The sequence below is a fragment of the Oncorhynchus mykiss genome, chromosome 17, assembly GCF_057628025.1.
Source record: "Oncorhynchus mykiss isolate SJ-2025 chromosome 17, ASM5762802v1, whole genome shotgun sequence".
NCBI classification, from domain to species: domain Eukaryota; kingdom Metazoa; phylum Chordata; class Actinopteri; order Salmoniformes; family Salmonidae; genus Oncorhynchus; species Oncorhynchus mykiss.
The window spans coordinates 67,528,521-67,552,515 of NC_143038.1; the positions used below are offsets into that span (position 1 = coordinate 67,528,521).

The window sequence follows — 23,995 nt, forward strand, 5'->3', positions numbered from 1 at the left end:
ATTGTATATTTAAAAAAAAAAACTTTTATTCACACAACACAGTACATCTTAAATAACAATTTATACACATGGTCATTAGATGAAAGTCCCTTCAAAGCTTGTAAATAAACTAGTAACAGAGCCCTAGACTGGAAGTGTCAGAATACCCATAAAACCTAGCGGTCAAACAAGAAAGTGGTTCCAATCGTTTTTCCACCGTTCTTTTTTCCCCCCATAGGGGATTTTAGAAACACTTACAATAAGGGCTGTGTTTCGTGTAGATTTACCCTGCCATGACGTTTAACTGTAAATCTCTCTTGGACAAGGGGACTTCAAAAACAATACTAGTTAGTATCAATGTAGACAAATCGCTCTGACTTGGAACATATTGCCAGTTACAGGGTCTTATACATTTACCCCCCCCCATCATCATATCATGTGATTCAATATATTCCTAAGCTCCTGCACGTCATCTAGCTCACACTTTTGCTAACCGGTATTGTCAATTCAAGACAGTTCACAGAATTGTCCAAATGTAGCCAATTTATTCATTACTACATTTAGCTAACAGTTAATCCAAAGATTCTTAAATTCGGCAGTCTGGTCCAGATCACCATGGCATTTGTACTCTTATGGCAGCTAATTACAGGAGAATATATTGATAGTCCTTGTCCGAGAGTTTTACATGATTATCAAAACGTCATGCCAGGGTAAGACTACACGAAACACAGCCCTTTTGAACTGTTTCTAAAATCCCCTATGGACCGCTAAGCTTTATGGGTATTATGACTCATACTGTCGTACTCTATTCTATGGCTGCAAAAGCACCACTACATATCAAGTGATCACAAATACCAACACTACGATCATAGCCACTCACACACAGGCCATTACATTCTATATAATACCTACAATACTCTTCAAACCCATGTGGTCAGTAAAGTGCCAACATTTGCTTAAAATTTAAATACTCTTCACAAACTAAGATGTCGGTTCAATCATAAATGGTAAAGTGCTGTATGTTCCAGTTCAGAATAACCTAGTGCACACTGCGGTGATACAGCACATTCAACACAACAATGCTATCACAAACCTTTGTCAATTTTACATCAGTTGTACAGCCTGAGTGTTTACTAGGTCTATGTGCCTTTAGACGTGAGGCTGTGGGTCACGTGTTGAGGAGGTCAGTGGTGGTCCTCAGTAACAATCATTACAGGGTTCAGTCCTGTCTCCAGCTCTTTCTGCTTCTGCAACAAACCCTGGAATCAAACACAGTGCTTGTGAGCAGGAATGAAAGAAGTGAAACTAAAGTTCTTTCCTCTGCCTGCTTTCAGATTATCTACTCATCTCCCTGAAGTGTACACTCATTTAGTCCCCCTCGTGGCTTTAAAAAAGGAATGGACTGTCTTTTCACTTTTAGAGTGAACGAGAGCGCACTGAGGAGAAAGGTAGAGAATGTGACTGTGTGTAATGGACACATAGATGTAATACAGATACCTGCCGTAGCTTTGAGAGGCTCTTCAGTATGGCCTGCTGTCTCTCTGTGTTCCTAAGCAGCTCTGGGTGGAGCAGAGGGTCCTTCTGGTGGGGAGGGCTAATGGGCCTGCACTGGACCCCATCTGTGAGAATATGAAACTAGCGCTATATACAAAATATATCTGACAATACCCAGAATAAATCTGAGATGATCCCTATGCACAATAACTCTATATTATTGTAAATGTGCCTTTGGCTCCACAATAACATGACATAGTTGCGGTGTTGAGAGTAGAGCCGCAGCATGGTTCAGAACAGTGAAAATGACCTCTGACCTGTGTGTGTCTGTGGATGTGTGGAGGGTCTGGAGATGGGGGCACGGGGATCCATGTGGTACACCTCGTCGGTCCTCAGATAGGGGATGTACTCCGAGGGGGGAGGGGAGCGGTCTGTGTCCTGGAGCGAACCATGGGCCTGTGTAGGGAGGCGGGAGCCTCGGGACTGGTTCTGAAGGCGGTGTTTGATAGCAGGAACTGTAGGGGATCTGGGGGGAACTCTGGAGGCGCAAGACATCATGCTGTTACATCTGACAACGTGGTGACCCCGTTTAACCAGACGGAACGTGGTGACCCCGTTTAACCAGACGGAACGTGGTGACCCCGTTTAACCAGACGGAACGTGGTGACCCCGTTTAACCAGACGGAACGTGGTGACCCCGTTTAACCAGACGGAACGTGGTGACCCCGTTTAACCAGACGGAACGTGGTGACCCCGTTTAACCAGACGGAACGTGGTGGCCCCGTTTAACCAGACGGAACGTGGTGACCTCGTGGTGAACCAGACGGAACGTGGTGACCTCGTGGTGAACCAGACGGAACGTGGTGACCTCGTGGTGAACCAGACGGAATGTTGAAAATGATTTCACCTCAAACACGGTGTTCAGTCTGATTTAATCAGGCTACAGATGGAACACTACTGCCTTTACTTCTACTCACCTTCCACTGTGAACAGCCATGGCGTGTGTCACACCTGTGATGCCATTCTTTATCCTGCCCTGTGCAGTGCTAGCAGGGTAGTTGGCTTGTGGTGGCGAGGGGTCAGCAGGCCTGAGGTCAGGTTCGGGGTCAGGGGGGTGAGGGGTTATGGTGTTCCTCTCCATCATGGTCATGAGTTCCATCTGCCTGCGGAGGCGGCTCTCCTGCCTGGTGTGTTGTAGCCCTGCAGGGTAGCGCTCTGATGCCGGGACATAGGGTTTACTGGGTCTCTGAGTGTTCCACTCTGGCCTACGACCTCCTCCCCTGTGTCTCTGGCCCTGGCCTTGGTCTGTCCGGGCAAAGGCCTCGTACAGGTCTCCTGCACCTGAGATGAGATTGTACTTTATTAATCTCCAGAAGGAAATTAGTTTCGCACATAAACATAGTAAAAAAAACAATACACACCACCTCCTACTCCTCCTCCCAGGTCGTTCAGCCAAATGTTCTCCTTCCCCGCCCTGGGGCCAGGAGGGTTCCTCTGAGCCAGCTGTGCTTCCTGCCTGGCCTCCCGCCTGCACCTCTTGGCGTTGGGAGGAGGAGGTCTGTACTCTACAGGGATGTCTGGGGTTTGCACCGCCTGGCTTCGATTACCTAGAGCCTCCACTGTGTACGTGCAGCCTGGCCTTACTGCTGGGTTCACCTCTATGCAGACAGAGAGAACACCACACAGGCAGGCATTTTAGAATGCCTATTTACAACGGGGATTTGGTGAGTAGTAGATACATGCCTGTATAGTACACGGTACATGACACTAATTCAGATAAACACTCACAATAAAACGTCTTAATTCAGTTAACCACACCCGAACTGTAACATGCTAGGAGGAATAGTGTAATGTATGTTACCAGTCTTCACTGCCATGTCCTTCCTAAGGGAGGCGGTGCTGCAAGTCTCTTCTCTCAGGGTGTCCATCTCCCTTCCTGTCCCTGTCTGGTAGTGGTATGGTCCTGAGCTGGTGTTAAAGACTAAAGACAGAACAATCAAAACCTGCTTTGCTTTCATCAAATAACAAAATTAGAACCCCAGGGTTTGAATTTGTATTTATTTTACCTTTATTTAACTAGGCAAGTCAGTTAAGAACAAATTCTTAATTTCAATGATGGCCTAGGAACAGTGGGTTAACTGCCTGTTCAGGGGCAGAACGACAGATTTGTACCTTGTCAGCTTGGGGATTCAATCTTGCAACCTTTCGGTTACTAGTCCAACGCTCTAACCATTAGGCTACGCCAGGGAATTTAAAAAATAAATGTTTTTAGGGTTACCCGGGCCCTGCTACTCTTGTACTGAACACCATGTTCAATAGATAATCTATTGAAAAAGTTTAGTCCAGAACTAGTTATAGTCCTGTCCAGGAAACCAGAAAGCTTTGTCAAATATACAACACTGTTACTGTATAAAGCACATGTGGTCAACTCCCCTAGAGAACTAGGCCACTGGGTCAGCAGGCTTTTGATCCAACACTGCTAAAGCACATCAGGGTCAGTTTCACAAGTTCCCGTTGAGCAGCTGATTTGTAGAATCTGGAACAAATCAACACCCCGTAGCTCTTCTGGATGCAATATGCTAGAACATTATAACATACATTAGCCTTCAACCAAAAAGTCAAATAAAATAATTCCCTCATTCAGTGAATTAGGTATCAAATGGCTATATTTTGACGCAAGGTGGCTAAGCGTGAGGGTTCTAGACTGACTTTTTCCCAGTGCCAAGTAAGACATGAAATAAGTTAGACATTTCATCTAACATGTTCAGAGAAAGTTAGATATTTTGACGTGCAACATTTCAAAATAGGATCCAGAATAGTCAGATGTTTTTCTCTTTAGAGATCAACTTGACCATGTTTTTTGTGCATATTGTCCTAGGCCAGGGTTTTCCAAACCCGTTCCTGGAGAGCTACCCTCCTGTAGGTTTTCAATCCAACCCCAGTTGTAACTAACCTGATACAGCCAGCTAATTATTACAATCAGGTGTGCTAGATTAAGGTTGGAGCAGAAACCTACAGGACAGTCTATCTCCAGGAACAGGTTGGAGAGCCCTGGGCTAAGCCTATAGCTACATCATTTAACACATAAGGAAGTGGGGACACAAAACATTTGCTAGATTGCTAACTAAAGATATTGTTTCTAGATAGCCATACAATTTACCTTACAGTAAATGTAATGTCCTACAAAAACATGCCAGATAGCCCTACATTACCTGGCCTATTCACCTTAAATGGCTTGCTCCACACCGTTCTGCTGGCACATCATCTCAATTACACACGGTTTGTAAAAGGTGTAATTAACTCTATATTGACACTTGAGAAATGATTTAGATTATAGCTGACACTATTTTATTTTTTACCAACATTAAGGGTAGTTGTTTTTCCTGCAATTAAATCTCGAAATGTTGCTCAACTGTCAGTATGCTTGTGCTTATGAGAACGCATCTCTCTCTTCACTCAGTGTGTAAAGGGGGGGGAGAGGAAGTGAGCGCCAGCAGCGAGACAGGGACAGGGCAGATACTTTCCTTGCAGGAAGCAGGTTTTAATGCATAATACTGTTATTTGTTTTGCCCCGTGGTAACAATTAAGCAGCGGCACAATACAACGGAAACACTGTAGTCATCTACGTTGCATTTTTTAAGACCTTTTGAAAACTGAATGGAAAGACATTTTAACACTTATTAAGGCCTTTGAATCAGATAAATGAGTTTCAGAATTTAAGGCCCTGCGGACACCCTGTAACTGTAATCACCCCGTGAGGAGACAGGTTCCCCCTCCAGAGAGAGTTGCAGCTTGGAGACGTCGTGTCCCTTCCTGGCCAGCTCTCTGATCCTCTGCTGGTGCTTGTCCTTCAGGGCCTCCTCCTGGGCCCGCTGAACACTCAGGTAAAGCTCCTCCTGCTTACGACTGTGCTGCTCCTGCAAGGAGCACCACAAGTGTTACAAAGACCCCAACAAACACAGTCTGTTGTCAGTTAATATAATGCATGACAAACACAACAGGAGTAGGCTAAAACTTATAACACAATTCCAAATTCGAAAACAAATGGAAAGAACTTAATTTGTGATTGCTAGTCATCTCTTTCATTAAAGCTGATTTACTGGCAGAGATCCCCAATGAGCTCTATGTTCAGAAGTGTAACGTCCATGTGCTCTGACCTCTGTGTGCCTCTTTCTCTGAGTGTCGAGCTGGTACTGTTTCTGTAGCAGCTCTCTCTCCTGCGCCACCCTCCTCTCCTCCTCCTGCTCCACAGCCAGGCGAACGGCCTCCTCCGCCTCACGCTGCCTCCTCCTCTCCTCCACCTGAGCCTCGATGGCACGCTGGAACAGGATGGGACAACCAATCCACAATACTGTCAATCATCTTAAGAGTCTCAATGGCCAAGAGAATTTGAATTTTATTAGGATCCCCATTAGCTGACGCCATGACATAAAATAATATTCCTGGGGTCCATCATAGCACATTGCGTAATATTAAACATTCGATTAAAGGATTTGGTCTTCTACCGTTATCCCACTCATACCTGATGCTCAAGCTGTTTCACTCTCTTCCTCTCTCTCTCCTCGATCTGGGCTGGGTCCAGTAGGGCCGTCATGGTACGGAGATGGCTGAACAAAGTAATATACATCATAGAATAGCACAGAATAGAATTAATAATTGTTCCCGATCAGATGGTTAGGGGAAAACTCTTGTACTGGATGGCTCACCTTGCCTTCTGTGGGAAGCCTCCAGTGATGTCGACACTGGCTCTCCCAAGACTGTCCCCTCCGTAGGTGCTGGCTCCGTCCCAGGCCACAGAAAGGGCTCCAAAATGGGTCCTCTGTTGACTGAGGGGCTCTGACTCGCCCCTCTCTGCAGCCACGGGGGCCTGGAGAGGGACTCTCATCTGGGGGGAGTCAAAGTGCATGGCCCAGCGCTCATGGTCCTCAGCCTGGGAGGGAGGGAGGTGGATTAGTGGAAACACGCTATTGAGCATTGTTTTCAAGTCTGGGAACCTACAGGGGTAAACATTTTAATTCTAACCTGGCACTAACAAACCCGATTCAACTAAACAATTAAAACAGCCTGTTACTTGGCTAAGATACTGTTTCTCCTGCCGGTGTCGCAGCTTGTCCTCCTCCCTCTGCCGGTCCAGATCCTGCAGCCACCTCCTATGATGCTCCTTCTTCTGAGCGCTGAAGGCATGTTCTACTGGGGTGGCCTCCTGGACATCACAACCACAAAAACAGCAGCTTTACAACAGCACTCTGTTGTAACCTTCAGTTGAGATGGCCTGTTCCCTGTAACTCGAATAGTAAATGTGTGTTTGGTACATTATGGTAGTGAATGGTACTCCACCCCCACTACGAAGGCAGATCTGATGGCAGAAGGGAGGTCTCTGTGACTGCTGTAGCTCTGAGTGGAGCACAGTGTGTCTGTGTCCTCCAGACCGGGTCCTCCTAGCATCTGGCCAGAGACCACAGAAGCTTGTCAACAAACATGTTTTCTTAGACATTGACAGTGAAAACTTTTTGCAGAAAAAAATCCATTGCCTACCCTGGTGTGTATGTGACCATCTCCAGGACCAGGTTTGGATGTGATGGTCACCCTTCCCCTTGGGCCATGGTCTGCCGTGACATCTGGTCTGCTCAGGTCTTTCTGCTGTTTCTTCAGAGCCATCTGTTCATCTTAATCAGACAGAGAGCAAGCCAATCAAATCACTTCATTAATGTCTGAAAAGCTGTAGCACACCACAATACCCAGACACCACCAATCAATCAATTAAATTGATGCTCCAGAGGTCTTGTATGATGTAAGCCAGTAGTTTAAAAGTAATGCTCAGGGGCCAAAATGGGTCCCAGAAAATGGTGCACTACCTCATCCATTTCATATGATATGTGAAATAATGTGTAACTCGTATGATATGTTACGAATTGTTAAAAAAAAAAATGCTGCACTGAAAGTGAAACCAGCCCCTTGCTGTATGGTGTGCTGTGGTACTGTACAATACTAGATCACAATACTTAGGTGCCAACATGATAAGTATTGCGATTCTCACGATTCTATACTGAACAAAAATATAAAGGCAACATGAAACAAATTCAAAGATTTTACTGCGTTACACTTCATAGACGGAAATCCGTCAATTTAAATACATTCATTAGGCCGTAATTTATGACTGGGCAGGGGCGCAGTCATGGGTGGGCATAGGCCCACTCATGTGGGAGCCAGGTCCACCCACTTGGGAGCCAGGCCCAGTCAATCTGAATGAGTTTTCCCCCACAAAATGGCCTTTTACAGTAATAAATACTCCTCAGCACCTCCCTCCGACGATCCCACAGGTGAAGAAGCCAGATGTGGAGGTCCACATGGTCTGCGGGGCCTGGAGTGATACCACATGGTCTGCGGGGCCTGGAGTGATACCACATGGTCTGCGGGGCCTGGAGTGATACCACATGGTCTGCGGGGCCTGGAGTGATACCACATGCTCTGCGGGGCCTGGAGTGATACCACATGGTCTGCGGGGCCTGGAGTGATACCACATGGTCTGCGGGGCCTGGAGTGATACCACATGGTCTGCGGGGCCTGGAGTGATACCACATGGTCTGCGGGGCCTGGAGTGATACCACATGGTCTGCGGGGCCTGGAGTGATACCACATGGTCTGCGGGGCCTGGAGTGATACCACATGGTCTGCGGGGCCTGGAGTGATACCACATGGTCTGTGGGGCCTGGAGTGATACCACATGGTCTGTGGGGCCTGGAGTGATACCACATGGTCTGTGGTTGTGGGGCCTGGAGTGATACCACATGGTCTGCGGTTGTGGGGCCTGGAGTGATACCACATGGTCTGCGGGGCCTGGAGTGACACCACATGGTCTGCGGGGCCTGGAGTGATACCACATGGTCTGCGGGGCCTGGAGTGATACCACATGGTCTGCGGGGCCTGGAGTGATACCACATGGTCTGCGGGGCCTGGAGTGATACCACATGGTCTGCGGGGCCTGGAGTGATACCACATGGTCTGCGGGGCCTGGAGTGATACCACATGGTCTGCGGGCCTGGAGTGATACCACATGGTCTGCGGGCCTGGAGTGATACCACATGGTCTGCGGGCCTGGAGTGATACCACATGGTCTGCGGGGCCTGGAGTGATACCACATGGTCTGCGGGGCCTGGAGTGATACCACATGGTCTGTGGGGCCTGGAGTGATACCACATGGTCTGTGGGGCCTGGAGTGATACCACATGGTCTTTGGGGCCTGGAGTGATACCACATGGTCTGTGGGGCCTGGAGTGATACCACATGGTCTGTGGGGCCTGGAGTGATACCACATGGTCTTTGGGGCCTGGAGTGATACCACATGGTCTGTGGGGCCTAGAGTGATACCACATGGTCTGTGGGGCCTGGAGTGATACCACATGGTTTGTGGGGCCTGGAGTGATACATGGTCTGCGATTGTGGGGCCAGTTGGATGTACTGCCACATTCTCTAAAACAATGTTGTAGGCTGCTTTTGGTAGAGAAATGAACAGTCAATTCTCTGGCAACAGCCACGGTGGATATTCCTGTAGTCAACATGACAATTGCACACCCCCTCAAAACTTAAACATCTGTGGCACTGTTCTGTGACAAAACTGCACATTTTAGAGTGGCTTTTTATTGTCCCCAGCACAAGGTGCATTGTGTAATGATCATGCCGTTTAAATCAGCTTCTCGATATGCCACAACTGTCCAGGTGGATCGATTATCTTGGCAAAGGAGAAATGCTCACTGAAAGGGATGTAAACAAATTTGTGCACAATATTTGAGAGAAAAAGGTTTTTGTGCGTATGGAAATTCTGGTATCTTTTATTTCAGCTCGTGAAAAATGGAATCAACACATGATGCATTTATATTTTTGTTCAGTGTATATGTATTGCAATTCGATGTTCCAAACATATTGCTCACCATATGTCTGCTGCAGAGGGATAAGAGCCATGAGAAAACTATTTTAAAAATATATATATTTTTTAATTGAACCTTTATTTAACTAGGCAAGTCAGTTAAGACCAAATTCTTATTTACAATGACAGCCTACTCCAGCCAAACCCAGACGACGCTGGGCCAATTGTGCGCCGTCCTATGGGACTCCCAATCACGGCCGGATGTGAAAGAGCCTGGATTCAGGGACTGTTGCACTGTGATACAGTGCCTTAGACGGCGCTGCCAGTCGGAAGCCCAAGTTATGCAAATAAAAGTGCTGAAAACAAATTGGTTCCATATTTAAAAAGATGGAGAACAAGCTATGAAGGAAAAATACTTAGTGCATGTATTTTTTGGTGCAGGTACAGCCAACTAGCTCAAATAATATTACGATAGTCAAAACGACACGGTATATTGTCAAAAATAATATCCTGATGTGATGGGTGAAATTGATCCAGTTACACTAGTTGGTACCTAGTTCTTTCCTCCATTGTGTCCTCTTGGCCTCCAGTGCTTCTTTGTCCATCTCTCTTTCTCCCAGAGAACTGAACAGGCCAGATGGTTGACCACAAATCACCCACCTGTCCAGTAGAAAAGAAAGTATGCTAAATACATAACATAATTGCAATTTCACATTTTAGAGGTGTCTGTCAAGTGGTCAAATAGGCTACAATGTGCTCCAGGTATATTACCTTTCATCCTCGCTTTTTCCCTGTGAGTTTCCATTCCCACTAACATGTGCAGCACTTCCTTTTCTCCCCGTTCCATTCAACAGGCAATCCTCTTTAGAGTTCCCTTCATTTCCTTGGGAATATGCAAACACTGTTAGCTACATGCATCATAGATGGTAGTGGTACATCTTCAATTTCATCATCAGGTTCATTTAACAGAGAGCCAATTGCACTTGAATTGGGATTATTGTAAACGTCTCACTCTAACCTGTTTGAGGCTGGCTGTGTACATCCTGATCCTGTGAGCGAATGGTTGAGTTGTTGATTGTGCTGAGGATCTGTTGGAGCTGCTCATTGGTCAAACAGACCAAACTGTCCTTCACAGTGGACTTTGGAGGTCTATCGGTGGCTATCTGCCCATGTCCTTTAGCTGAAGACACTTTGGCCAAGGCTTTGGTATTGTGGTCAGTGCTGCCCTTGGCCTTTGGTTTTGTATGATTGGATGCAACCATTGGAGTGTCATTCTTGACTGGCACAGTGTGGGTAATAGGGACTGCCTTCCTCCTCTCTGCACGTTTCTTCTGTACTCTCAGAGGCTCCTCGGATACTGGTTCGGGAAACTTCTTTGAGTTGAGAGCATTTTGTGGTCTGGTTCGAGAGAGTATCTAACATTAAATCATAAAAAGGAAAGTAAAATGACAAGGAACGTTACAGTTCATGCATTTATGACCGTAAATGCAAAAAGTAAGGGTTGTTAGATAGTTTTCTGCTATCTTACCTTATTTGGATTCTTCGTATCAACACCTACAATCATGGCAAAACATAAATGACAACTCAAGTTAAAATCGGCTTTGATTCCTCTGAGGTATATGGTAATGTATAATGAATGATATCTTAAAGTTTAACTGAACGGTATGATACCTACCATGATGATTGGTTAGAATTAGCCTGGGCTTTCCATTTTCAAGTTCGAACATCAGACCATCCCTGTTCACCAAAACAAAAAGGTAATAGCTATAGATCTAACGTTAGGTATGTTGCTACATAAGGCAGATATAGATCTAAGATTACAGTTTTATGCTAGCCAAATTATCTTTCCAAACTTTGATGGCTGGTTTACAAGCTTCAACTAACTATCTAGCTAACGTCACCAACTGCAAAGCTCGTTAGCTAACGTCACCAACTGCAAAGCTCGTTAGCTAACGTTAGCTAACTTTAAACACGACTGGTGAAAGGAAAAATCATTACTCACCCCAGATTCATTTTAGCTAACAGTTGTCATTGAACTGGCTTAACGATATACATAAATCTTGGTTAGCAAAGTTATTTGGTGAGAAACATTGCTAGGTAATAATTGTCCAGTCTCCCCAAACTCCTAGCTAAACATTGATACCTCTCGATATGTTTATTGTGTCAGAGACCCCTTTCTAATATCTCTGATTGTGTATGTTGGTTGCTGTCAACGACCAATGAGAACATAAATGATTGGCTTATCACTCACAGGTTTGTATTGAGCAGCGAATCAGAATACGTCTTGCTAAATAGGTTAACTTTACGTTTCCGACATTACGGTGGTAAACCCCTGTGCTTAAACTCGGGGTTTGACTAGATGGTATACGGGACAAGCGAGGAAGAGACAAAGCGAGAGATTTACCCCGCCCAAAATATGACCGAATGAGATAAAAATAAAAAAATATATAAAAAAAGATTGTATTACGTTAGGCTTATTTGATCGAGTTGACGTTTCGTAATATTTAGGCTGTTACAAATGCATTGAGAAAACTGAGAAAAACGACTTAGTTGTGTATGTTGTTTTTATTGTTGCGCTGTCCCTACGTACACCAAATATGTTATATATAAAGATGCTCACTCACATGACTCCACACACTGCACTGACACTCCAAACACACACATAACATGCAAACATCTTCATATTGACTCTACACACACACACACACGCAAACACACTCGTATGCAATCATAATTTACGCCGCTGCTACGCTGTTTATCATATATCCTGATGCCTTGTAACCTTATAGGTAAAAAATATATATATATGGCGTTCTGCACCTGAACAAGGCAGTTAACCCACTGTTCCCCGGTAGGCCGTCATTGTAAATAAGGATTTGTTCTTAACTGACTTACCTAGTTACATTTTTTTTAATATATACAAAAATACATAACTACCTCTATCACTCCAATTGTAAATATGGAATTGGAACTGACCCTGTATATAGCTTCTTACTTTCTTGTGTTCTTATTTCTATTCATCGTGTTTTTGTTCTACCTTGTGTTATTTTTAGTGCTAGGTGGATATTGATTATTGCATTATTGCTTTTGGAGCTTGCAAGAAAGGCATTTCACTGTGCTTGTGCACGTGACACAACATGTTCACGTGCATATCTGGTGTCCTGAAAAATTAAGGCAGTTATACAATTATAAAAACATTACAGTGCATTCATAACAGATGTCAAAACACACCAAGTGTGTGCTCTCTGGCGCCTAGTCCACTACCACATATCTACAACACAACATACATGTGTATGTGTGTATAGTGCGTATGTTAACATGTGTGTGTATGCACCAATGTTTGTGTTGCTTCACAGTCCCTGCTGTTCCATAAAGTGTATTTGTGTCTGTTTTTTAATTCTACTGCTTGTATTAGTTACCTGATGTGGAATAGTGTTCCATGTAGTCATGGCTCTATGTAGTTCTGTGCAACTCTCATAGACTGTTCTTGTCTTGGGGATTGTGACCCTCTGGTGGCATGTTTTAGGGGGGTATGCATTGGAGTCTGGGCTGTGTGCTATTAGTTTAAACATAAATTAACATTAGAATAGTCCCGCTTGATATTGCCTGCATTGAGGACGTGTATATCCTTTGCTTTGGCGGTCACTCCGCTACCTTGTCAATATAATAGATAATCTGACGGGACTCCCTACAAAAAACACGTCACTTCGACAGTTATGGCTAGCAGGGATTCAGTTTTTGCCAGAATGTACTTTTCCTATCAGGTTTAGAACGCATGCAGCAAGTTAGGAGAATAAATGTGGCAGATTAGGATAATTAGGTTTAGCTAAAATGTGAAAACCCACTTTGAATACAGCTACGACTGGAAATGACTTTTCGTAGCAGGTTAGGGAAGTATTTTCGCTAACTTTAACCTAATTCGCATAGCATGCTACGTTACTTATCCTAACCTGCTGTGTAAATGCTCATAACCTACTAGGTTAAAGTCACTTCCGGAAGTGCCATGTTTTTTTAAGGAATCTCGATGGTGTACACATACAGCTACAGACATAAATTACTTTTTCGTAGCAGGTTAGGAGAACTTCCGTATCATGTTTGGATAATTAGGCTCGCGAAAATGCTCTTCTAACCTGCTACAAAATGTCCCTTCCGGTCGTAGCGATAGACTAAAGTGGGTCATGTCTAGAAGGGATCCAGCTTTTGTCAAATTTACTTCAAACGTATATTTTTTTTTTGTGGCATTTTACCTAATCTTAACCTGCCACAATTATTATCATAACCTGCTACGTATGTTCTCCTAAGTGAATGAACGTAGCAGTTGAGGAAAATTAGGTTAGGGAAAGGGTTAGCTAAAATTCTATCATAACCTGCTACAAAAAGTAACTTCCGTCCATAGCTGCATTCTATCTAGTAACAACTGCAAACTCCGCTTTCGTTGCAGTACGATGGTGAAACGAGCACACCTGAGTAACGTGTACATTTTTGTTTCCCAATCACGCGAATGAGGAGGGGACTAATTCGGATGACACATGAAAATGTAACAACAAACGGGAAAAAAAAACTTCTGGACCATGCTAGCAAAGATACTGTTCTGTGACGCTAATATATGCTAATACTAGCTAGCATGATGAGACCAAAGAGAACCTGTTGTGTCGGTGTATGTCGTGCTTGTGGGGAAAACATTTCCAATAGAATATACGTGCACAATCTCTTCAGTCAGTTCGAAGGTCAATGTTTGAAACCATTTGACTACACCACAGCATTGGAGGACCTCACTGGACCAATTTCTCAGGACGATGCCTTACCACAGATCATTTGCGAAACGTGTCGTAAACTTCTTAAAAGGTACTACAAAAGCTTTTGCGATGTGGAGAAAATTGGCAGTATATTTCGAGAAAGTGCTCAGAAGCAGAGGGAGAGTCACTCTCTTGCATGGCGAACTCGGGACTCCCAACAAGGTGAGATTAGTATCACCCCCTTTCCCCACGAGAGAATGACAGACGCGTGTAAGGTTACCCCGCGAGATTTGACCGTAAAGTTAGTAGTTGTGCCAAAGAGCGAGAACACAGGCGAAGAAGCCACGCCACATCCCCACAACGATAACATCAAACCTGAGCCTGCAGAAATCTCAGTATACCTGGAAGAAGATATGGAGCAGGATCCACAGTCTGGCGATGATGCTGCTTCTTCGAAGCTAAGCCAGGTAAACACGTGTTGTCACCTTTAATACCTGCTGTATGTTGGAGAGAAGTCGGGGGGGGTAGTGTTAAAGGTTCTAAACATCTTGAAGTTTCAGGTTCAAGGTCGCTAGTGTACCTTCCTTTCTGGAGTCCTGCGCCACAGTAGTGCCGTGATCCAATCTCTGACAGCAATGCGGTGATCATTTACAACCTATAAAGTTGAACTTTATTCAACCGTCAAATCGTTCAGTCTTCTCTCCTCCTTCCATTGCAAATAACTGAATTTTGATAGTTTGGTCGCAAGTATCAGGTGAAAATGCTTGCTGGGCCATTAAAAGTAAAAAAAAAATGGTTTATTGATTGGTATTGACATTTCCCCCTTCTAATTGTAGGTGAGTGTGCCAACAAAATACATCCTTACTGGACCCATGGAGAAACTTGTGGATAACATGTTGAATGGACAATTATTCAGTGCAGCAAAGGCAATAATGGAAATTCCTGATTTGGCTTCCCTTGTCACTAAAGAGGTTTTGAATCAAGTCGTCAGAGAATGCAAAGAGCTCACTAGCGTTCCATTCAACTCCATACTTAGACAGACCAGTCCATCCTCTCTGGAAGCCTTCAGATGGGACACTGTTTTTACTGAATGGAAGACAACTGCACCCACGTTCCTTGGGTTTCTGGAGTCCGCGAGCACATCTACATGGGTTTCTGCCCTGACCAAAGAACGTACACAGAGAAAGAACTTCGCCATAGGCATGGCTGGAGCCACTCTTCTCAAGGTACGTTGCGGCAGGATGAGTGCACCCATGTATCGGAACTCGCTTATCATGCACCAGGCTCAGAAGAAAAAGTGCTTCAATAGGTTTGCCAGACTTGGTGTCTGTGTTACAAAGCAAAGCATGCTTCATCTGTTGAGAAGAGTGAGGGCATCTGAAGAAGTAACCAGGACTCCCTCTGCAGGTGAAGACCACAACTACGACTCAGTAGCGCCAAGAAGATCCACAGAAAATACTGACAGACAGGTGTGTAATATTTGTTTCTATCATGGTTGGAGTCAATTCCAATTCAATTTCAGTCAATTCGGGAACTAGGCCTAGACTGAAATTCCAATTGTCTTCAGTGCTTTTCTAGGCTGAACAATTGAAATTGCAATTTGATTTACTTTCTGAATCGACAAGGAATTGCCCCCAACCTCGCTTGTTTATACAGTGTCTCCAGCAGGTGTTCACGTCTTGACTTTTTCAAAACTTTGTTGCTACAAAGTGGGATTAAAATTGATTTAAATGTAATTTTTGTCAATGATCTACACAAAATACTCCAATGTCAAAGTGGAAGAAAACTTCTAACATTTGTGAAACATTTAGTGAAAAATTAAACAATTTCTTGATTAGAGAAGGATCCAACCCCTGAGTCAATGCATGTTAGGATCACCTTTTCACACCTGGAAAGTGAAACATTTGCCCATTTATTATTTTCAAAATTCTTCAAGCTCTGTCAAATGGGTTTGTTGATCATTGCTAAACAACCATTTTCAGGACTTGCCATAGATCTTCAAGTAGATTTAAGTAAAAACTGTTTCTCTGCCACGTAGGAAGATTTACTGTCTTCTTAGTAAGCAACTCCAGTGTAAATTTGGCCTTACATTTTCAAATACTGTCCTGCTGAAAGGTGAATTCATCTCCCAGTGTCTGGTGGAAAGTAGACTAAACCAGGTTTTCCTCTAGGATTACCTGTGCTTAGCTCCATTATGTATTTTTTTTATCCTGAAAAACTCATAACATGATGCAGCCACCACTATACTTGAAAATATGGAGTGGTACTCTGTAATGTGATGTAGTAGTTTTGTCCTAAACATAACACTTTGTACTAGATGTACATTTTGCTGCCGACTAACCCAACCCTCATTAACCGGTCAACAAACGGTCAAATAAAGTCCATACAGTGACATGACCAACAGAAAATACTATGCATGCATACGAGGAACGGACATTCTTCATTAAGAGCTTAATGAAAACATAACAATAGCAAGCCTATAGCTTATTATTGAACACGCAACTGCAGTAATGAAGCAACTATTAAAACTTAATTCTCAAACATTTTTGCCAAAATACAATTTTGCGGGAAAACAGTTCACCTGATGTGAGCCGTTCCATATGCTACAGAGATGAAATTATGAAAATCTTGAATTTAGAAAGAGGGGGAATCTAATAGCAACAACTAGAATGGGCTACTAAAATGACTAGGATTTTGGCTTATGGACAACAAAAGAAAGTTGATATGAAAACCAATAGAACTGTAGAAAAATTATATTTAATGACATGAGGAAGTCTTCTTAAAATAATGGATTTCTGCTTGGCTACTTTGAAGCAAGGTAAGACATGGCTCATTATTTGAAGTAAAGTAAATTGTAAAGTAAAGTAAATTGCTTCAAACAATTATACTGCCTCACGTTCTAAAGTGGCGAGTGACGCGCTGATAGCCTGCCTACCTTTGACTATAGCCTATATGCACTCGAATTGCGAATGGGAGGTGCCCTTGAATTATGATCTGAGGTTTGAGAAGTAAAAAAATGGTAGCTCTTTTTAATCGCAGCCATCAAAACAGTTTTTACCACGCGATTGCGTTTAGAATTATCTGTTGCGCAATGACTGGGTTCATAAAAGCTAGTTTCACTCCAAAACCAGCTTTTTGAGGAGGTGCTCTCTCGCTGTCTAACGTGATAGGCTATTCCGCTCATCAAACTAGGCTCTGTATGCTGTGCGCGTTTAATACATCGGATAAATGATGACTAACATACACACGAGTCAATTTAACTTGACATGTGTATTCAGGTAGCCTATGGTCCTACTTCTGTGTAATCAGGTAGCCTATGGTCCTACTTCTGTGTAATCAGGTAGCCTATGGTCCTACTTCTGTGTAATCAGGTAGCCTATGGTCCTACTTCTGTGTAATCAGGTAGCCTATGGTCCTACTTCTGTGTAATCAGGTAGCCTATGGTCCTACTTCTGTGTAATCAGGTAGCCTATGGTCCTACTTCTGTGTAATCAGGTAGCCTATGGTCCTACTTCTGTGTAATCAGGTAGCCTATGGTCCTACTTCTGTGTAATCAGGTAGCCTATGGTCCTACTTCTGTGTAATCAGGTAGCCTATGGTCCTACTTCTGTGTAATCAGGTAGCCTGTAGGTCCTACTTCTGTGTGTAATCAGGTAGCCTATAGGCATACTTATGTGTAATCAGGTAGCCTGTAGGGCCTACTTCTATGTGTAATCAGGTAGCCTAAATGTCCTACTTCTATGTGTAACTTACTCAACATTGACAGGAGTGCTCCAAAGAAAAGACAATTACTAAATTGACAACTCGTAAATGGAATAAAGTAAACCAAAAGTTGTTTCTCACAAGTGTAGCCTAAGTTGTGCAATGAGAACGGTAAAAAACTGGAATAATAATGTATTGAATGCATTAACAGACATTACCGTAACCAAACAAACATTTGTAGATTAGGAATTAACGGTAAATGTACTACTGTTAAAAAAAAAAATTAAAAAAAATACTTGTGGAATTGATAGACACTAACAATCAAATGGAACCAATTCACAATGAAGTTATGAAACAAAGAATGTGCACAAATTGTCAGGAGATGGAGCCTTCTGGAGCGAGAGACAGGCATAGTGCAGCCACATTCCTACTTCTCTGACTGTGCCATGCCCGCGGACTCGGAAACGGATGAGTCCACTGAGATGGGCGCAAATAAGACCGCTGTCTTGTGTGCCATATATACAGTGCCTTTGGGAAGTATTCTGACCCCTTGACTTTTTCCATATTTTGTTACGTTACAGCCTTATTCTAAAATGGATTAAATAAATAAAATAATCTGTAATCTACACACAATACCTCATGATGACAGAGTGAGGGGTTTATACAATTTTGCAAATGTATAAAAAATATTTAAAAAACAGATACCTTATTTAAGTAATCAGATCCTTTGCTATGAGACTCGAAATTTAGCTCAGTTGCATCCTGTTTCCATTGATCATCCTTCAGGTGAGGTTGCACAGTTGACAGTGCATGTCAGAGCAAAAACCAAGCCATGAGGTCGAATGAGTTGTCTGTTGAGCTCCAAGACAGGATTGTGTCGAGGGACATATTTGGGGAAGGGTACCAAACAATGTCTGCAGCATTGAAGGTCCCCAAGAACACAGTGGCCTCGTATCATTCTTAAATGGAAGAAGTTTGGAACCACCAAGACTCTTCCTAGAGCTGGCCACCCGGCCAAACTGAGCAATCAGGGGGAGAAGGGCCTTGGTCAGGGAGGTGACCAAGAACCCGATGGTCACTCTGACAGAGCTCAGGAGTTCTTCTGTGGATATGGTTGTCCTTCTGGAATGTTCTCCCATCTCTGCAGCACTCCACCAATCAGGCCTCTGGTAGAGTGGCCAGACAGAAGCCACTCCTCCAGTAAAAGGTACATGACAGCCCGCTTGGAGTTTGCCAAAAGGCACCTAAAGACTGACTATGAGAAACAAGATTCTCTGGTCTGATGAAACCAAGATTGAACTCTTTGGCCTGAATGCCAAGCATCAAGTCTGGAGGAAACCTGTTACCATCCCTATGGTAAAGCATGGTGGTGGCAGCATCATGCTCTGTGGATGTTTTTCAGAGGCAGGGACTGGGAGGCTATTCAGGGTCGAGGCAAAGATGAACGGAGTAAAGTACAGAGATCCTTGATGAAAACCTGTTCCAGAGCGCTCAGGACCTCAGACTGGGGCGAAGGTTCACCTGTCAACAGGACAACGGCCGTAAGCACACAGCCAAGACAACGCAGGAGTAGCTTCAGAACAAGTGTCTGTATGTCCCTGAGTGGCCCAGCCAGAGCCCAGACTTGAACCCGATCAAACATCTCTGGAGAGACCTGAAAATGGCTGTGCAGCAACGCTCCCCATCCAACCTAACATAGCTTGAGAGGATCTGCAGAGAATAATGGGAGAAACTCCCCAAATACAGGTGTGCCAAGCTTGTAGCATCATACCGAAAAAGACTCTAGGCTGTAATCACTGCCAAAGGTGCTTCAACAAAGTATTGAGTAAAGGGTATGAAAACTGTAAAAGTGATATTTCATAATTTTTTTTGACAAATTAGCAAAAATGTCTACCTGTTTTTGCTTGTCTTTATGGGGTATTGTGTGTAGATTGATGAGGGGAAAATAACTCAAATTAATTTTATGTGGAAAAAGTTAAGGGGTCTGAATACTTTCCGAAGGCACTGTGTGTGTGTGCACAAACTCAGTTTTTCACAATTCCTGACATTTAATCATAGTAAAAATTCCCAGTATCTGGTAGCCTTTAAATTGTAACTTGGATCAAATGTTTCGGTTAGCCTTCCACAAGCTTCCCGCAATAAGTTTAGTAAATTTGGGCCCATTCCTCCTGACAGAGATGGTGTAACTGAGTCAGGTTTGTAGGCCTCCTTTCTCACGCATGCTTTTTCAGGTCCGCCCACAAATGTTCTATAGGATTGAGGTCAGGGCTTTGTGATGGCCACCCCAATACCTTGACTTTGTTGTCCTTAAGCCATTTTACCACAACTTTAGAAGTATGCTTGGGGTCATTATCCATTTGGAAGACTCATTTGCGACCAAGCTTTAACTTGACTTGAATACATCCACATAATTTTACTACCTCATGATGCCATCTATTTTGTGAAGTACACCAGTCCCTCCTGCTGTAAAGCACCCCCACAACATGAAAGGGTAATTAATAACTTTACCATGCTCAAATGGATTTCTACCCATCTACCAATGGGTGCCCTTTGCCAGGCATTGTAAAACCTCTTTGTGGTTGAGTCTGTTTTAATCTACTGCTCGACTAAGGGACCTTTATTATAGATATCTGTATGTGTGGGGAACAGGGATGAGGTAGTCATTCAAAAATCATGTTAAACATTATTGCACACAGTGAGTCCATGTAACTTATGTGACTTAAATTCTTACTCCTGCACTTTAGGTTTGCCAAAACAAAGGGGTTGAATACTTATTGACTCAAGACAGTTCAGCTTTTCATTTTTAATTGATTTGTTAAAAAAAATGTAAAAAAACATAATTCCACTTTGATATTATGGGGTATTGTGTGTAGTCTAGTGATGAAAAATCTCAATTTTATCATTTTTAAATTCCGGCTGTAACACAACAAAATGTGGAAGAAGTCAAGGGGTGTGAATACTTTCAGAAGGCACGGTAGGTTGCGTCCTGGTTGTGATATCCATTTTATCCCCAATGTGCTCATCCCTTTGTGGGACATGGTGGTTTTTATTCAGTCATTTCATGGCAGAGCAGAGGGAAGTTCTGTCAGAGTTTTAGATGTAAAACATATTTCAATATTTATTGAGTAATGATTTTCTTACCCTTGCCTTAATGGAGCAGGAGGACCCAGAGCCTACAGCGACTGAGAAGCAGCAGGAACCAAGGACCAGTCTGGGGGAAGAGCAGCTTCCAGACTCTGGAACGACAGAGTCCACAACAGTCACATGCACTCCTCTCTTTCGGAGCAAAAACCATGGTCAGGGCCCATCCAAATGCCAGGCCAAGCCCAAACCTCTGCCCAAACCCCAGCCTCAGCCCCAACATCAGGCCCAGCCTCAGCCCCAACATCAGGCCCAGCCTCAGCCCCAACATCAGGCCCAGCCTCAGCCCCAACATCAGGCCCAGCCTCAGCCCCAACATCAGGCCCAGCCCAAGCCTCAGCCCAAACCCCAGCCCTTCCCCACAACCTTTCTCCTGGCCCAACCCTTCCAAACATCACAGAACCAAACTGTTATGTTGTCTAAACAGAATGCCCCCCTGATGATATTTACACTTCCCTATGTGCAAAGCCCTGCAGCTCAAAGTGAGGAAGTCAAAGGTGTGGAAAGCACTACGTTGCACAACTACAACGTTCCTTGTTCTTGCCAGGTGTGTGGGCAATCATTTGACTTCACGCGTCATTTGATAAGACATGTTCAGATGCACTTAGCGGAGCGAAACCGTTTGTGTGGTTTGTGTGGGAAGGTCCTTGGGCCTGCAGAGAACATGGCGGTTCACCTGCAAACTCACAGTCTAATGAAAACGTTTTGTCATATTTGTGGCAAATGTTTCCCTAAGAATTCTGAGCTGAAATATCATATAAGTATTTATCACTATGTGGAGAAGCCACATCTGTGCGAAGTGTGTGGCAAAACCTTCAGACATGGCAAGGCCCTTAAAGAGCATCATACGTCCTTTCACATAGAGGGACGAGATAAGCCATATAAATGCCATTTGTGCAGAAAAGGCTTCTCGGGAGAAAGACAAGTTAAACTCCACCAGTTAACTCACACTGGAGAGAAACCGTTTCAGTGTGAAGATTGTGGCATGTGCTTCAGGGAGAAGAATACTCTTAAAGGGCACATGAGGACTCACACAGGAGAGAAACCGTATAAGTGCAGAGAGTGTGGAAAATGCTTTAGATTGTTAGGTGCTTTAAAATGTCACCTACTAACTCACACTGGAGAGAAACCGTATCGCTGCAACGTCTGTGGCAGATGCTTCAGTCAGTCCTCATCCCGCAAGACTCACATGAAAACTCACAAAATGGCTCACGCAGTAGAGCGTCCAGAGAGTGCAGAGAGACCACAGAGTCCAGAGAATGCAGAGAGACCACAGAGTGCAGAGAGACCACAGAGTCCACAGAGTGCAGAGAGACCACAGAGTCCACAGAGTGCAGAGAGACCACAGAGTGCAGAGAGACCACAGAGTGCAGAAAAGGCTTTGTCGGAATAGGATCTCTAAAATGCTGGTCCAATGGAGAGACACCATAGCTTAGATCCCCCTCACAACACATGTGAACATTTACTGAAGGGAGAACCCACAACCTGCCTTAGAAGTTGGAAAAGTGGCCTGTTCTGCCACCTTTTTAGAAGACAAAGAAATGCCTCTAAAGTCACTTCTCTTGTTTAAATACATTGTGAATTAGCAGTTTGAAAACATCGCTAATGGACTTTGGAATGTACTGTGGAATGTTGGAATGTTGGAGAGTCAGTCTGTCATTTTCACAAAGAGGAGTCGACAGCATGTGGTCAACTTGTCTGTCCCAAATTGTTATGAGACTGCTGACTGGTCCCAAAAATGTGTTAGTCTCACAGTTACAGATTAATTCATTTCTTTATGTTTTGGTTAAAAAGTATTGTGTATTGTAGCTGCCAGAGGATAACACAATAAAATATTTTGTACTGTTTTTCAACCACAGAAGGGACACACTTCTCATAATAATGAGAATGCATATTCACTGAATAGGTTTAGCTCCTCTTCCATGTAGTCTTACTGTTGGTTGAACCTTAAGATGCATGAGAACTGAATGTTTATTTCTAAATGCATTTTATTGAGATCATACTAAACTCGGCAAAAAAAGAAATGTCCTCTCACGGTCAACTGCGTTTATTTTCAGCAAACTTAACGGGTTGAATCTTATGTTCAATCAAATATTTACAACTGAGACATAAACTGAACATGTTCCACAGACATGTGACTAACAGGAATGGAATCATGTGTACCTGAACAAAGAGAGGGGGGGGGGTCAAAATCAAAAGTAACCGTCAGTATCAGATGTGGCCACCAGCTGCATTAAGTACTGTAGTACATCTCTTCCTCATGTACTGCACCATATTTGCCAGTTCTTGCTGTGAGATGTTACCCCACTCTTCCACTAAGGCAAGTTCCTGGACATTTCTGGGGGGAATGGCCCTAGCTCTCACCCTCCGATCCAACAGGTCCCAGACATGCTCAATGGGATTGAGATCGGGGCTCTTCGCTGGCCATGGCAGAACACTGACATTCCTGTCTTGCAGGAAATCACGCACAGAATGAGCAGTATGGCTGGTGGCATTAGCATGCTGGAGGGTCATGTCAGGATGAGCCTGCAGGAAGGGTACCACATGAGGGAGGAGGATGTCTTCACTGTAACGCACAGCGTTGAAATTGCCTGCAATAACAACAAGCTCAGTCCAATGATGCTGTGACACACCGCCCCAGACCATGTCACGGACCCTGCTCCCTCTCCAGAGTACAGACCTCGGTGTAACGCTCATTCCTTCGACGATAAACGCGAATCCGACCATCTCCCCTGGTGAGACAAAACCTCTACTCGTCAGTGAAGAGCACTTTTTGCCAGTCCTGTCTGGTCCAGCGACGGTGGGTTTGTGCCCATAGGCGATGTTGTTGCCGGTCATGTTTGGTGAGGACCTGCCTTAAAACAGGTCTACAAGCCATCAGTCCAGCCTCTCTCAGCCTATTGCAGACAGTCTGAGCACTGATGGAGGGATTGTGCGTTCCTGGTGTAACTCGGGCAGTTGTTGCCATCCTGTACCTGTCCCACAGGCGTGATGTGTGGATGTACCAATCCTGTCCAGGTGTTATACATGGTCTGCCAATGCGAGGACGATCAGCTGTCCGTCCTGTCTCCCTGTAGAA

At 44.1% G+C, this 23,995-nt stretch overlaps 2 protein-coding genes across 13 annotated transcripts; one reads left to right on the plus strand and one right to left on the minus strand.

Moving 5' to 3' along the window:
- Nucleotides 1-4: 4 nt before the first annotated feature.
- ccdc66 (coiled-coil domain containing 66) lies at nt 5-14,570 on the minus strand. 7 transcript variants are annotated; one of them, XM_090206418.1, is made up of 19 exons: nt 14,475-14,570; nt 11,013-11,074; nt 10,866-10,891; nt 10,356-10,735; nt 10,109-10,220; nt 9,891-9,997; nt 7,009-7,139; nt 6,811-6,918; nt 6,545-6,676; nt 6,180-6,403; nt 5,996-6,080; nt 5,631-5,792; nt 5,225-5,390; nt 3,335-3,454; nt 2,898-3,131; nt 2,451-2,814; nt 1,791-2,011; nt 1,477-1,598; nt 5-1,238 (listed from the first exon to the last, which is right to left on the minus strand). In XM_090206418.1, exons 2-19 carry the CDS (start codon nt 11,013-11,015, stop codon nt 1,164-1,166), a joined length of 2,772 nt encoding a protein of 923 aa, XP_090062544.1. In that variant the 5' UTR covers nt 11,016-11,074; nt 14,475-14,570; the 3' UTR covers nt 5-1,163. The 7 variants fall into 7 exon arrangements, with proteins under 7 accessions (XP_090062544.1, XP_090062542.1, XP_021425745.3 ...); XM_090206416.1 differs by having other exon boundaries at nt 10,356-10,752; nt 14,475-14,565; XM_021570070.3 differs by having other exon boundaries at nt 2,895-3,131; nt 10,356-10,752; nt 14,475-14,565.
- Nucleotides 12,845-22,774, plus strand: LOC110494746 (uncharacterized). Of its 6 annotated transcripts, none has more exons than XM_021570077.3 (4): nt 13,734-14,540; nt 14,910-15,299; nt 15,481-15,542; nt 20,933-22,774. In XM_021570077.3, exons 2-4 carry the CDS (start codon nt 15,164-15,166, stop codon nt 22,307-22,309), a joined length of 1,575 nt encoding a protein of 524 aa, XP_021425752.3. In that variant the 5' UTR covers nt 13,734-14,540; nt 14,910-15,163; the 3' UTR covers nt 22,310-22,774. The 6 variants fall into 6 exon arrangements, with proteins under 6 accessions (XP_021425747.3, XP_021425748.3, XP_021425752.3 ...); XM_021570078.3 differs by having other exon boundaries at nt 20,936-22,774; XM_090206419.1 differs by lacking the exon at nt 13,734-14,540 and adding an exon at nt 14,628-14,713 and having other exon boundaries at nt 20,936-22,774.
- The last annotated feature ends 1,221 nt before the right edge of the window (nt 22,775-23,995 follow it).

Coding starts and splice junctions, on each gene's coding strand:
- LOC110494746 (XM_021570072.3), top strand. CDS start 13,944: ATGCTAATACTAGCTAGCATGATGAGACCAAAGAGAACCTGTTGTGTC. Junction 14,541..14,909: donor CTTCTTCGAAGCTAAGCCAG/GTAAACACGTGT, acceptor TTCTAATTGTAG/GTGAGTGTGCCAACAAAATA. Junction 15,543..20,932: donor CAGAAAATACTGACAGACAG/GTGTGTAATATT, acceptor GCCTTAATGGAG/CAGGAGGACCCAGAGCCTAC.
- ccdc66 (XM_021570068.3), bottom strand. Junction 2,815..2,894: donor GGGAGGAGGAGTAGGAGGTG/GTGTGTATTGTT, acceptor ATCTCATCTCAG/GTGCAGGAGACCTGTACGAG. Junction 1,239..1,476: donor GCCTCTCAAAGCTACGGCAG/GTATCTGTATTA, acceptor GTTTGATTCCAG/GGTTTGTTGCAGAAGCAGAA.